This window comes from Oreochromis niloticus, linkage group LG23 (assembly GCF_001858045.2).
Source record: "Oreochromis niloticus isolate F11D_XX linkage group LG23, O_niloticus_UMD_NMBU, whole genome shotgun sequence".
Lineage (NCBI taxonomy): Eukaryota > Metazoa > Chordata > Actinopteri > Cichliformes > Cichlidae > Oreochromis > Oreochromis niloticus.
This window is the reverse complement of record NC_031986.2, coordinates 41,093,738-41,108,299: the sequence shown is the minus strand read 5'-3', so window position 1 is coordinate 41,108,299 and position 14,562 is coordinate 41,093,738. Positions and strand designations below refer to the sequence as shown.

Genomic DNA, 14,562 nt, shown 5'->3' with positions numbered 1-14,562 from the left:
AAAGTGGCCCAGGGGATGAAATGCATAACTCAGAAGCGTGCAGTGGCATACGTAGGTCAATTTACCTCTTCTGTGGGTTCCTGGGCATTGGCTGGCGAGGACCTTCGACAAACACTCAGGTGATGGCAGGGATAGCTGATTCCAGAGAGAGCTAGTGTCATCTAAAAAAAAACAAAGGAAACAGGACAAAAGAGTAAAGCCAACAATATAAGAATGACTGCCGACTGTGTGTGTTTACTCAACACAATATAATAATGCCATCAAGTTTAAGTGTGTGATGGTATCTACTGCTTATGACTTGCCTAAAACTGATACCTAAACCAAAACAAGGCAAACTTCACCACTGATTCTGTAGTTGTGCCTTACATTTGTTTGCCTTTTTCCCCAGGTAGCAGTAGCATAACCTGTATCATGACATACTTTGTATTTTCAAACAAAGGCTTGATCATCTCTCTAATGAGGCGTGACCACAATGAGGTTTCTGCACACCTGCAGGATCCATAAGTGCAGTGGTGGTCTATAGTAGAAGGTAACCTGACTAATGAGCTCCCAAATCCAAAACCAGGACTGAAAATGTCAGCATTCAGCAGGGACTCATTACAGCTGGTGTCTCCTGGCTCAGACCCCAAGAGATATCAGCAATAGAGACAAGGCTGTTGCAGAATGAAACTAAAGTTGTCTTGCTTTTAGATCGTAGATCTTCCAATCGGAATATACTGAGACTTAATAATAACACAACATTATATTCAGTGGCACCTGAACTGAAAGCCCACATGCAAATACTGTTCTGGTAGAGAGAACAACAGCACTGAGGCAGGGTAGGTAAGCTTGGTGTGATAAGAGCCAGAGGAGCTGCTCATCCCCTGCAGAGGTCCTCTTATCTGCTCCATTGTCGAGTGCTGAGACACACAAAGAGCAGCTGGACATGGCTGAATCAAGAGACGATTACATGCAACGCCAATTGAGTCTGAAAAGAGCTACATGGGCTGAATGGAGTTTTCCTCTCTGTGTCTCTCCTAAAATAAAAGTACTTCCTCGTGCTGGTGTCAGCTCTCTAGAGCAGGAGAGAGCCTTGTAACCAGTAGACCTTATCACAAACAGGGACTTATAAGTGTATCTCTGTTTGCCTGGCACTGATAAGAACTGTGCCGTCACGTCACTTAATTATCTTTTGACTGTTAGAAAGTAAGTGCGCTGCACACAAAAGAACCAAATATTTATACAAAATTATTTGCACAGTTGTGGACTAGTTGAGTCAGTGTAGGCGCTGCTGGGGTTGAGCAGTATTGCGATACTCATCCTGAGATTAGTTTGAACATTTTAATTGCTTTTTATGCTGCGGTTTTGTATTTTACGTAGACTCCACAGTGTTTCGCCATATAACAAATCAACAAAAGGGCTTTTTTGTTAACATTTACACAAAATAACCAAATTATTTTCTACAACAAAGAACAAGGTAGAAATTATATTGGCATAGATATTGATCAAGAAATCATGAGAAGCTGTGTCCATATTCCCCAAATCTAACACAACTATACTCTTTGTCCCTTTGCAATCACATTTACAACATATACAGAAATAAAACGATAGTATTTATTTACATATTGGGGGGGTTTTTCTCCTAAAAGAGCAAGTGAACTCAGTCTCACTCTTGGGAGCTGAAAAAACATTTATTGCACCATTTCAAATAGTTGACAGAGGATATACTAAAACTGGCTATAATATTGGCGTTTCAAATTCCCACCAGTCGAGCAACGATTGACTGAAGGGATATTTCACCGAGTATCTCCCCTGACAGTATGAGAAAGAATAACATCTTGATGAGTATTCCTCCTCCGTGTTGTCTTAAGCGCAGAAATCTGCTTCAAAAAGCAGTGGCTAGACTCTCAAGCAATATTGAAACAAAACAAACCAAGGATGACATCACCTCTAAAGGGACAAATCCACCGTGGAGCTTTGTTTGCAAGAGCACCTCATATAATACTAACTAAAAAGGCTAAATGTTTTGGGGCAAAAAATATTTGACTGTGCTTTTCTTTGTGAATTTATGTTTTTTCCCCTATGGAGCCAAGAACAGATGAATGTTCCCAGACAAAAGGAAAACCAAACAGCCAAGCGCATACAGACGACAGAAGAGACCGATTGTACTTCTTGCACATTACCAATTAGTAGCAAGTGTACTATTGTCAATAAAAAGCACACAAGTGTCACAGCAAGGACAGCTGATCCAGCCAACCCTAACATAAGGAACACCTACGAAGAACACTTAACTGAATTGCCTCGTCTGTGCTCAAGTAACTCAACTCTAACTTATTTACTTCTTTTATTTTATTAGATCGATCAGTCATTCTAATCAGAAACCAGAACATCACAAAAGAATTTACTGAAAAAGTGGGAAAAAAATTAAGTGATGTAGAAACACAATTTGCTTTTTCAAAACCAGCAACACACTTAATGAAAAGCTACGACCACTGAAGACATTATGGGTGCCAGGTCTGTGAGCTGAATTAACACTGACGTTATTGAGCTAAAGACGCACAGGTTCTGAACTTTAAGGACGTGAAGGAATGGCCCCGTCTCTTCTCTGCCTACGAGTGGCAATCAAACGTGAGAATTTTAACACAGACTGGCGAGCAGATCCCCATAAACCCTTTACCCCCGCCACTCACAATGAGAGGGTTTTGTCTGAGCACCTAATAAGTGTATAAATAAAGTTGATCACTTCCCCTGTCAAAGACAGCCTGGAGGGTTTGGGCTGACATGGATGCAACCAGGGGAGGTGAAAAGGGGGGAAAAGGAGAAAAAAAAGAGAGAGATGAGTGCCTCTCAGTCCTCTTCCTAACATTGACCCGATGGCTTCTCCCGATGTTGAGGTACACAAGTGCAGCTTGACGGCTCAGTGGTGAAACGTGGAAACAAGGTTGAAGCGCCGCAGGGCACAGGGTCTGAGGGGATGAGGTTAACCCCCAAAATGACCCTCTCCCACATCTCCACACAAAAGGAACTGGCTCCTCTTTTTTGGATTCTTTTAATTAACACTTTCATTGAGGCTCTAAGCATTCAGGGCCGATACAGGGGAAGAATTTTCTCTTTCCCTTACACCCCCCCCCCCCCCTCCCCTCCTTTTGCTTTCCCAGTCAACCTTTTTTTTGTCCCTCTACTCTATCCTCCTTTTCCTCCCTTTCTCTCCCTTCATTCTTTCTGTGTTTCATTTTTTTTTCTTTTCCAGTGTAGGCAGTGTTTGGATTAGGTGTCTGGCTGTGAGTATGAGATAATTACCACTGACAGCTGCACTGAAGGCAACCAAAACCTCATCATACCACCTTACTCTACTATGTCATTTTTAGAGCAAGAGAAGAACAGAGAGAGAACGAAGAGATGAGTTTAAAGGGAAAGGAGATAAAAGACTTAAACTCCACCTTTAAGATTTATTAAGATATTTAATAAATGACATTGTTTCCAGGCTGAGATGCAATAGGAAGGTATACAGTGTGACCAAGCTCAGGACAAAAGGATCCAATTCTTCAAATAAAAGATTCAGTGAGATGGGAGCGTAACACCAAGAAATAAAAAGAAAACAGATACAAACAGACTAAGTCAGCACTGAATTTCACCTGAAGGAGGCCAATTTCATGATGGGGGGGGGGTGGCTCTGCCTGACTTTACTGCTGAGCCCTGATGCTATGGAAACCACAAGCTGTCCCCCCGCCCGTCAATAACTGGTTTCATAGGCCCCAATCAGGTAGAGGAAGATTCCAGTAATGCCAGCTGGGAAATGGAAGGAGGTGCTGCCCTACAAGCCACGGCACCTCAGAGGCTCTGTGGCATTAATACATTAGCAAACACCATGAAACACTGCATAAATGTCAGCAATTACTGGCTAGAAGGAAGGGCGGGCGGTGGTGGAGGGGTGCAGAGATGGGGGGGACGTAATAAGGATGTCCCACTGGCTGTCAATCACTCCAACAGGTACGGGAGGAAGGACTGCCAATCAAAGCTGCTCCAATGAGATGAAGCCTGTCCAGAGACTCTCTGTGCTGAAATGCTAAGGGCAAAGTCTTGGAGAACGCAAGGACAGAGGTTCAACCGTTATATTTGCAATAGCAAAGCAAGTTAATGTCCATCATCAGTATTATATTCAGAACAGCTTTGTCAATGCCACACAAGCGAGAAAAAATTTTAAGGCAGTACGACCATAATATTCCCAAATGATGCCAGAGTAAACGTTTTGCTCTACTTGGAGAAAATTATTTTTTATCAAATTTAAACTATAGCAAAGTCCAACATACTTTTTCTCTGAATGAGAACTTTTTCCAGTTCTGTCAAGATGTCTGTGATGCAGTAAACCCAAAGAAAATTCAAACAAATGCTAAAATAAACAGTCACGAAAACCATTTGTTTTGCCCACATGGATCTCTACTACTAGTAAATATTACAAACTGGATTCTAATGAATCTATAAGAACATTGTAATCATGGCACCCAAAACAATGTTCAAGAAACAAACATTTAAATTGCTCATCATGAACAGCTGCACATTTGTCAACCAAATGTGCTCTGGGTAAATGTCACACTGGGGACATTAAATTATTTATGGAATATTAAGAAGCGATACAGAAGACTGGGAAAATGTTTTATATGCTTTGAATAGCAATGTGTTCACATTAGCAGTCGTGTTTGATGGTGAATTTGAATTAGACTTAGGAATAAAATGTACAGCAGTTAAAGCTATCTCTCTCTCTCTCTCTAGATAGATAGATATCTATATATAGATATCTATCTATCTATATCTATCTGCTACTATGTCCCATTTACTACTACATTTAATACTGAATTCCTCTATTCTAGGAACCCATAGCAAGAACAATAACAATAGACTGAATAAACTAATCTGTGATTCATTGCCATGAGACCATTATGCATCCTGATCCAATTTCCGATGACCATCAGGCCTTGAATTTCAATGAAACGTGCTGAGTGAACAATATCAGGGGCTGACACATCACGTAACCACTAGTTTTCTGGAAAGGTGAGAATTTCTTTCTAACAAACCATCTCCTATACTCCAACAATACATGACATAATTACACTAACATTACACCAACTCAAATAACTTTCTCACAGCACAAGAATAACAGAGAAGAAACTGATATTCTGAGTAGTTGAGCAACTAGATGAACTATGATATATATATATATATATATATATATATATATATATATATATATATATATATATATATATATGTGAACAAAAATGTGCTCTAGATGACTATGAAAGCAACTATACAGCTAAAGCAAAGGCAATTTCCCCAACACTGTCACAGTCAGCGTGTGAATTCCTGCTAATCCAATTACATATTTTCTGTATCAGTACTAAATATGTTATACATTTTCTTAAATAATGTATAATTATTTTAGTACTTCAATCAACAGTTTATTTAAATAAAATATAATAAACACACAAAAAAAAGAAGTAAAAAGTACTAATAATATGACCAAGAATTCAAGTGAAAAATATAAGTTTTCAAAGCCAAAGGAAATGTTTTTTCTAAAGACACAGTTCGGTTGGATCAGTATTGCGGTTCGATAGCCCAAGACACAGTGTGCACAACAAGAAAGGCACATTTGCAAATACACAAATGCAAATATGCACACACAAATATATCTGCACAGGTGAACGCATTGGTATCGCACAAGACAGAAGCGTTGAGTAGCAATCGATTCTACCGCAAGCAGGATAGTGCGTGGAGCTAAATGCAATCTTGGGCCTCTGACTGCCATCTTTATTGGCCCAAGCCCCGGGAGATGAGACTGGGCTAATGAGCTAGACACTAACACTGGCTCCCTACCCGACTGCTAGGCCAGCCAAGCCCTTGGCTTTCTCTGTTAATACCTTCAGACGTTTCAATAAGAGGGCTATAGCTAGTGCAGAGGCCATTATTGCACTTCTGTCTCTTCTCTATACTTTTTAATATAGCCTCATCCAAGGAAACACAGACACTGCGGATGTGTGCTAGTCAAAGGCTGACCAGGCCTATGATAATCTATTCGCAATCGCTGGCCGTTATATATACAGCTGAGTGTGACAAGCTGAGGCCCACTGAAAACCAGAATACGGAGAGCAAAAGTGCAAATATAAAAAACACAATTATCAAGTGTTTTTCTTACATATCTTACATATAAACTGAAATTAGTAGGTACAGTTTAGTGGTTTGGAATTGAAAAATGAGTGTGCATGGCTAGATGGTAGTAGTTAGGTCAATAGGGCATGAAATGCACTGATTACACTTTAAAATGTTCAGAGCAAGTCTAAGTATATTCAAATGATTAATTGTTATGGAACATACCATGTGAGGAGTCCTTACTGTGATGATTCCTGCATGTCATTCCCCTCTGCTCTTTCCCTATATTTCACAACTTCTATCAATTTACCCAAGAAAATAATAATCTAATTTTAATAGATGAAAAACAGTGATTCCTTTATTTGTGGTAGGCTGAATATACAGTACACAGAAAAATGTATATTTCCAGTAAGTTGTGAATTATTTGAAAGTTTGCTGGTATAAATTTGAAAACAAATGCATAATTTTCCTCAAAACACTGATATGTTGCTTCTGTACTAGTTTCAATGAGTTTTACAGATTTAATTATTTATAAATTACTGCACTGTGTTTTTATTTACATTTTACAAAATGCCCTCCTTCCTTTTTTTAAAAAACTTTGATTTTGGAAAATATCAGCACTCTTCCTATTAGTGCATAATGTGGCTCCGACTCTGAAAAGTAAATAATTTGGTGGAATAATACAGAACATTTCCACTCAAGACTGAGGTCAGTCATTGCACCACATGTCCACAATGTGCTTTCAGATTTGCAGTAAGATTTGTATTTCCTTTGCAATCCCGGGCTGTTTACTGATCGCATAATTTCAAGTCTCCAAAGATAATGCTAACAATGGAAAATCTGCATCGTAGCCCTATGGTTTGTTTGGTGGTTACTGGATTTACAATTGGCTGCTCTGAGCCGTCATGGAACAAAATACAGCAAACAGTCTTGGGTAGTGTAAAACCGTAACCTTTTATCCTTTTTATGTAGGTTAATGGGTGTGATGTATTTGCTTCCACTGTCAGTGCTAAAAGCTTTACTTTGAGTCAAAAAAACAGTTCAGTCACTGTGTATCCACTTTGAGTAATATGACTAATAGGTAACAAATGTAACAGACTCTTCCCACATAACACTGTACAAAGTAACAACTTTATCCATATGAATCACAAGTATGTATCGCTTTTACAGTTAATTCTTGCACAAGACACATATGATAATGCATGGAAAAAAAAAACAATACAGCAAACCAAACAATTACAAAGACCAAAATTAAAATTGTTAGCTGGAAGAATGTGTGCACAACAGATTCTCAATGTAGGCGTGAAAACATCCCAAACAATTAGCATGGGAACACATATGCTGCCAAAGAAGGGGTGAGGCAAAAGGGGTCAGAGGTTCTTCGAGGTTCTGTATGAGGGCCGCCTCTGATCAGCTTGACTGTGTGTAGGGTGAATGGTTGGGAAGGGCAACCCTGAGACAAGAGAGGTCAGCGGGACCGAATGATGTGAGCTTTAATGTCCACAGACAGAGGACACAGAATGGGAACCATCTTTGACGTCTTAATTACCTTTAACATCTTACTCTCATACTTCTGACAGCTGTTTTGGCGCAGATTAGAGATTGGAACAATTTTCTGTGCCTCGGGTACTCTAGCAAAACCAACGGATAGAAACCGGAAGGGTGTTTATTCTTTTTTTTTCTCAAAAGCACATAGATTTTGAACCATGTGACAGATTTGCAAAAGTGCAGTATGAGTGGATTTCTTGGATAAAAAAAAATATTTAAACATTTTTTTGCTTGCCTAGATTGACCTTAGACCATCACATCCAGTTGGAATCAACAGAAACGCCGGTAAATCATGAATCACATCTAAGCAATGTCTTGCTGTATCAAAATCTAACTTATTTCATGGACCAATGACACCATTTTGAGAAACCACAGACAATTTTAGGGCACTTGGGTAATACATGTGTCAGCTTGCCGTTGCCTAATTTATGACACTGTCATGAAGGACTTGCTCCCAAGATTTAAAATATGTTTTAAGACCAATTTGTGAGACCATGTCTCAAGTAATAGACTCATCTGCTGAAACCCAACTTAGGTTCCAGTCAGTCAAAAATGAGAACACTCTGGATTATTTAACTAAAAAAAACAAAACAAACAAACAAAAACGGCCACTGGGGAGCACTGCAATAAGCAAAAATGTATTTTTCACTATCACTGCTTACATGCATGTCATTGCATACCTTTACTGATTTAAACACCCACAGAAAATGTTCCCTGATGAATAGCTTGGCTGACTTTTGCATTCCTGTGTGTGTGTGTGTGTGTGTGTGTGTGTGTGTGTGTGTGTGTGTGTGTGTGTGTGTCTCTTACAGAATCATCAGACGCTGATGCAGGCCATCCCTCCCACTGCTGATGCCGAACTGGGATGTTGGTCAAGTCTGAAATGTTTCTCTTCACCTGCAAACAGAGGAAATTATTGTATTTTATTATATATTACTGTATGCTTGCAATACACAAAACTCATGTAACATCCGTAATGACAACAGCATGGACTGCCTCTCTGACTCTACACAAAGAGCTTTGATATTTCTCCTTATATTCTAGCCAGCGGGGGGGAAGGTCAGTTTTAGCGTCAATATGATTGAAAAATATTCCTTTAATTGCCTCATTACAGTGCATACAACGCTGTAAATTTTAGGAGCCATCCTCCGCTCTGAAGAACAGAAGAGGCAGAGAATAAAGGGCTTCACAAGTCAAAGGAGAGAGAAGGACAGAAAAGAGACAGCCAGTGTTATCAGCATTCTTCAGATGCCACTGCTAATTCCCAGCGACAACAGCCCCACACTCTGAAATGAACAGTATTTCTCTTCTCCCATTCATGTGCGGACGCTGTATCTGCATCACTTAATAACACTCCTTGCTTTTAAACAGTTAGCAGCCATCAAGCGCCTGTCCCGCCAAGCGTTGCGTTACACCGGCCGCTGGGTTGTTGGTTTAAAGCCCTAACGCCAGCCTGATGTGCGCCAGTCAACCCTGATCAAAGCCTCGTCGGTGTCTGAACGCTGGCGGCCGTGGATTCTAGTGCGTTTGTTCTGCAGGATTCTGCCGTTCAGGCCCGCAGGGCTGAACACTGATGCTGAGAAAACTATCTATTGTGGAGCTAAGATCCCTCCACACACACAGGGCAAATCCTGTCTTTGTAACAAGCACTGAGAAGAGATGGATCCTTGAGCATATTCAGGGCTGCTGGTCATGGAGGTGGAAACTTAAAGAACGCTACAAACACAAACCAAAGCCAATCTCGGGGAAAGCAGGAAAGCCTGTGCAGCACACTGAACTGTAAAGATTATGAAGGCAGACAATGCTCGGCTGCTTGTCTCATAATACTACTTATTACCACACTTTGCGTTTATATGTAGTTTAAAAACTGTCTGGGAGCACAATCACAATGACTCTTGTTATCTTTTATAAAAGAAATGCCAAAATATAAATAAATAAATAAAACAAATTAAGGAACATATTTTTTTCCCAAATATTAAAGTTGAAAATCTTTACTGGCATAAATGAGGTAAAAACAAAACAAAACACAACAACAACAAAAAAACTGTGGAAACACAAATCATCAACCCTCTTGTTGAGCAGAATATTTTTCTTCTATACATTATCAGTCACACTCAGAAATTTTATTTCACTGTGGATGGGCAAAGCACGGCAAAGCAATTCAGAGTACAAACATGGAGGGAGAAGAATAAAAGAACAATAATAAATGAGTGGCACAGTCCATCCTTTGCCTTTCCGTCGTAAATCCCACACCACACGGCTCGGTGCCTATCCTTATGAAGAGAGGCTATGATCAGGACAGCAGGCTGGGGTCAAAGCGGGTGGCCAGTGTTATTACAGAGTGTAATATCTATGTTTGACCAGCCAGACTACAGGGATTTGACTGACCGGCTGGCCGGCCGATGAATAGAGGGGAAAAGGGAGGAAAGGAGAGGCATAAACACTAGTAATGAAGAGACTGCAGTCAGAGGTTAAAGCAGCATCAGAGAAACAACAAACTTACGCCCACCACAGAGAGAGTGAAGGTGAGAGGTGGAGGAGGAGAGTGGAGACAGACAGTGAAAGACACCTGGCAAAGGACAATCTGATCTCACCACAAAAAGAAAAGCAAAAAAACCCACCCACATCTACACAGCAAGCATGTCCACCTGAAACTACACTGTCAAAATCTGAAGGGAGTCACTCAATCTTTTCCTGACATATGAAATATTGTGAGAAATGACTGAAAGAAAACAAATTATTAATAAAATTAAGGACAGATAAGAACCCAAGACTAGCTTGACAGAATGCCTGGCCTTAACCCAGCTAGCTGAATTTCTTGTTGCAGCCCTCGGTTACAGAGCATTGTAACTGAGGGCTGCAATCCAATCACACATGGAGCAATACTGTCTAATGCTGCCCCCTGTCTACCGCAACAGCCATCTGACTGATAAGTGAGACTGAAACAAACTAAAACAATTACGTTTAATAGTTGCCTCTCAGTAACACTTCCATAACAAATTCCTACTTACAAATAATTCAGACTTGTTTGTCTCTAAACAAGGGGCCTACATTTGGAACGTCATTGCATGGGGTATTAAGCAAAACATGGCATCAGTGGTCGAACGATTCAGCGGCTTGTGAAAGGTATTGATCAACCTGACTTCTACACAGAGAAGATAAAATGTAAAGAAAATGCCTTTAAGGGAGCATAAAGGGATTTATATCAAAGTCTAACACAGTGCTGCAAATTGTGTGCGGCTGTTCATGTTGAGATGAGGCAAGGGTGTATGAGCCAGTTATACACAACATTAGCTAAACTGGCAGTGGTGCTGAGCTGCTGGGCAATATGCCTCACGGCAAAATTAATGATCCAATCATTGTAAATGCCAATTGCCTGTAATCCTTGCCTGGAAGCAAATCAAAGAAAAGGAAAGGTTTCCATTAAACAGTCACAAGCTCCCTCTCTCTTTCTTCATCTCCCCTAAGCACCAGATGCCTTTCTTTCATTCCTTTTTCGATCCAACCCTCCTTTTCTCAGCTCTCTAGCCCCTGTCTGCATTCGGTTCCTATATGTCGCCCAGCTGCGGAGCAAGGATGGGGCCCATCCACAAGCCTTGGGGTGGGCGGGGTGGGGGCGTGGGGGGCAGCAGACAAGGGAAATCCCCAGGACAACTGGTCTGGTCACGGACAACTCAGGACCCGGCAGCCATGCCTATTCTACCCTCTACTTCCCTGGCAAACATTTGCTCTCCAGCTTAGCTTAGAAGCTAGCCAGCAACTTACCCCCACAGTATAGTCTGGTAATGCCAATCAGAGTCTACACCGCCTTGAGCTCTAGAGATGGAGAAGAAAGAAAGTGGAAAGGGGACACTGGGAGAGAGATGGAGAATGAAGGAATAGAAAGGGAGGGGTAAGGGCAGTTCCCTGAGAGCCACAAGGCAAAGGCACAGTCTTTGGCAAAGACAAACAAGAAGACAAGACTCCATCCTTATTGATATGCACAAGCAGGGACCATCGGTTAGTCTTCAGTAAAGACAAAAGGGAGAATAGGGAAAGAAAGGTGCTCTGTAGTGGTGTCCATATGTGAGACTGGACACAGTATACCAGAAAAGAGTGTCAGTCAGGCTGAATATGTGTTGTTACCACTTTGTTGCGTCCCAAGATATTTCTGTTGACAGAACAGCATTTCCCTTCTTGCTGGTGTCTTTAATTATTCTTCTTATCGTATATTTTCATCTCTCCCACAGGCAAGCCAAACTAAAGCAACTCCACTCCACAACTACTCTTTCACATTCACTCTGACTCCGAAAACGTTTCTGAGCCAGCCCTTACATGATGTATACACATGATATATTCAGGTTAAAGTTCTGGGTCTCATTTTCCCCGCAGGGGGCCTTGAGATGCCTAAAGACATGCATTTGTAAGGAAAGCACCGCAACATGGAGGCCTGTTTAAGCCCACATGGTCCCTTCTCTATCCCCCGTGGCCTCTTACAGCACCCCCACCAAGCCAACAGTCCTTTGCCTCCTTTCTGTGTCCACAGTTCCCCCCTCCCACACCACAGGGACCCCTCCCCAGTGTTTGTAATCCCAGCAGAAACACTTAAGGTTCACAGTGGGTGCTCATCAAAACCATCTGCCTGAGAAGAGAGTGAGAAAGAAAAAGGGGAGATGATGAAGGAGGAGAAAAAAATGAGAGCGCAAATGGAGACGAGAGAGAAGTCCAGGGAGGCGAGCTGCCTCCAGTTCAGATGCTGGTTATACTAATCTGTTCAATTAGCACCATTACAGGCCCTGCATGCAGCCTGATTATTATTAGTGTAATCTTGAACTGCAACGAGGACCTAGGCCAGAACAGCAGTGGTTGCAGAGAACAAGGAAGAATAAACACCTTTCACTGTTGCTTTTGAGAAAACAGTTGGCCTGGATGTAAAACACAGAAAGCATTCAGCACATCTAAACTGACAAACAACTAGTCAAAGGCATGTAAAGAATCCACAGACATTAAACATCCTGATACACCAAGTTCAAATCGTTCAAATTGAGTTTAAATTACTTAAACTTTCAAGGAGGTACTGCAGGACAGAGTTGGAGTTCTTACTTCTAGCAGCTGGCTAGCAAAACACTGACTAATAAATGTTTCCTGCTCAGGTCTCTCCCTGCAGGAGCAGAGCAGGACAGCACAGGGCAGCTGTGTATGGCTAAATCCACTCTAATATGTTTTCATATTAAACAGAGTTTCTGCACCATTAATAAACAAACTGAAGCAATATCTGTCCATTCCCTTAAAAATGCATTCGACATGTCCACTGACATACACCTGGACAGTCTCTTGTAGGAAGTTGTAGCTTAATAAAATGCACAGTTTAGCTGTAGAACAGCTGAGAGCATAAACACCAGGCTCAGCAACACCTGTAATTTGTTTTCCTCGTTGAATTAACCACTGGTTGCCAAGACCAATGCCTTTGTTTTCTCCCAGAAAAGGGTCATGTGATGGGGTGTGATGACTCACGGAAGGACAGATAGTGACTGATGAGATTCAATCAGTCAGCAGTTGGATGTTGGTGCCTGCATGATCAATTCCGAGTCTTCATTATAACCCGTCCTTACTAAAACTAAATCTTAGCTTAGTAGAGTTTTCAAAATACTTGACTTCAGGGGACCTAAAAGGACACAGTAGTGTGGTCAGATATATGCTTTAGTGGTGACAACACTGGAATGTGACCACATGGTAATTAACACATAATACACCAGCACAAGCATAAATTCCATCAGCCACTTTCATAGGTTATGTCGTATGCTCTCTAAGACTCCCCGTGGCCTGAAGTCTAAATCTGGCCTTGGTGTGAACATGGCCTAAAAGACATTTTTCTATATGCAGGCAAGTTCAGATTTCAACACAAGTAGGACCTAAAAACCGATACAGCAAGACACGCTTACTCGTCTTTGCATTTAAGCAAGCATACACTTACATTCCCATGTTCCTTAACATCTAATCAATTTGCAGCTTTAATCAATGGATAAAGACATGCACTGGACTCACACTGGGTCCTAGCTGAGTAACTATAAATATTTCATAGGCTGCAAAGGCTACTGTTTAGTTTCAGATCGAGTAAGCGAACGCACTGTCTTTTTCCACTGCACCCACATGCCTAGATCAAACAATGTTCAGTCATTTAAATGGCTTTCTAGACTGCTGACACTGCAGCGAGAGAGAGAGAAAGGGAGGAAGACGCAGAGCTGGGGGAGTCCAGAAAAAACGAGGGGGCTGTACCAGAGCGCAGCTGTGAGAGTAATTATGTGCTCTGAAATGTGATCATTTGTGATGAATAATGAATCGATGGCTGAGATAGACTAGCAATGTTTGGCAAATGGAATGAAAGTTGTATTATGAGAAGCCAGAATAAGGCAGAATAATATTATGCGAGTGCATGATGTGGGTGCATTACAGAGACTTTGTGCGTATGTGTGCATAGAAAGTGACACTGTGATATCTAATGTGGTGTGTGTGTCCATACCTCCTGTATAGTTCTGGAGCCGGGAAAGTTGAGGTTGTAGTCCCTCTGAGCCTCACGGTGGCTAATGACCAGCAGGAAGTTTTGGTTTAATGAATCCTGAAGAGCACTAAACGAGAAGAGGGAACATTTTAAACAGTAAGAAATAGGGATAAATGCTATAAAGGAAATTAAAACACAGATTGATGCAGAGAGAAAACACCTAAATGAGGTGACAGAATAATGACACAAGAGAAAGAAGAGGGCAAAGACAAACATACATAATTGCTAACAGTGACTTGAGTTGAGTAAAGGGCAAGCTGAAACTTGTCAACTAGTGGTAGCCTGCCGGCCTGTGGGGAGGTGGGTGCTTCCTCAGGGGGCAAGTCGTTCTCTTTTCTGGTTATGTCTTAACA

At 41.3% G+C, this 14,562-nt stretch overlaps 1 protein-coding gene across 2 annotated transcripts in view; it reads right to left on the bottom strand.

The window, feature by feature from the left end:
- The window catches only part of faf1 (Fas (TNFRSF6) associated factor 1), a 60,327-nt gene that overhangs the window by 29,821 nt on the left and 15,944 nt on the right, over positions 1–14,562 (bottom strand). For both annotated transcript variants that reach the window (XM_019351387.2, XM_025903009.1), the window contains exons 8-10: positions 14,171–14,276; positions 8,482–8,568; positions 66–161 (exon numbers count right to left, since the gene is read on the bottom strand). In XM_019351387.2, coding sequence (XP_019206932.1) covers positions 66–161; positions 8,482–8,568; positions 14,171–14,276 — 289 coding nt within the window. The remainder of the gene's footprint in view (positions 1–65; positions 162–8,481; positions 8,569–14,170; positions 14,277–14,562) is intronic.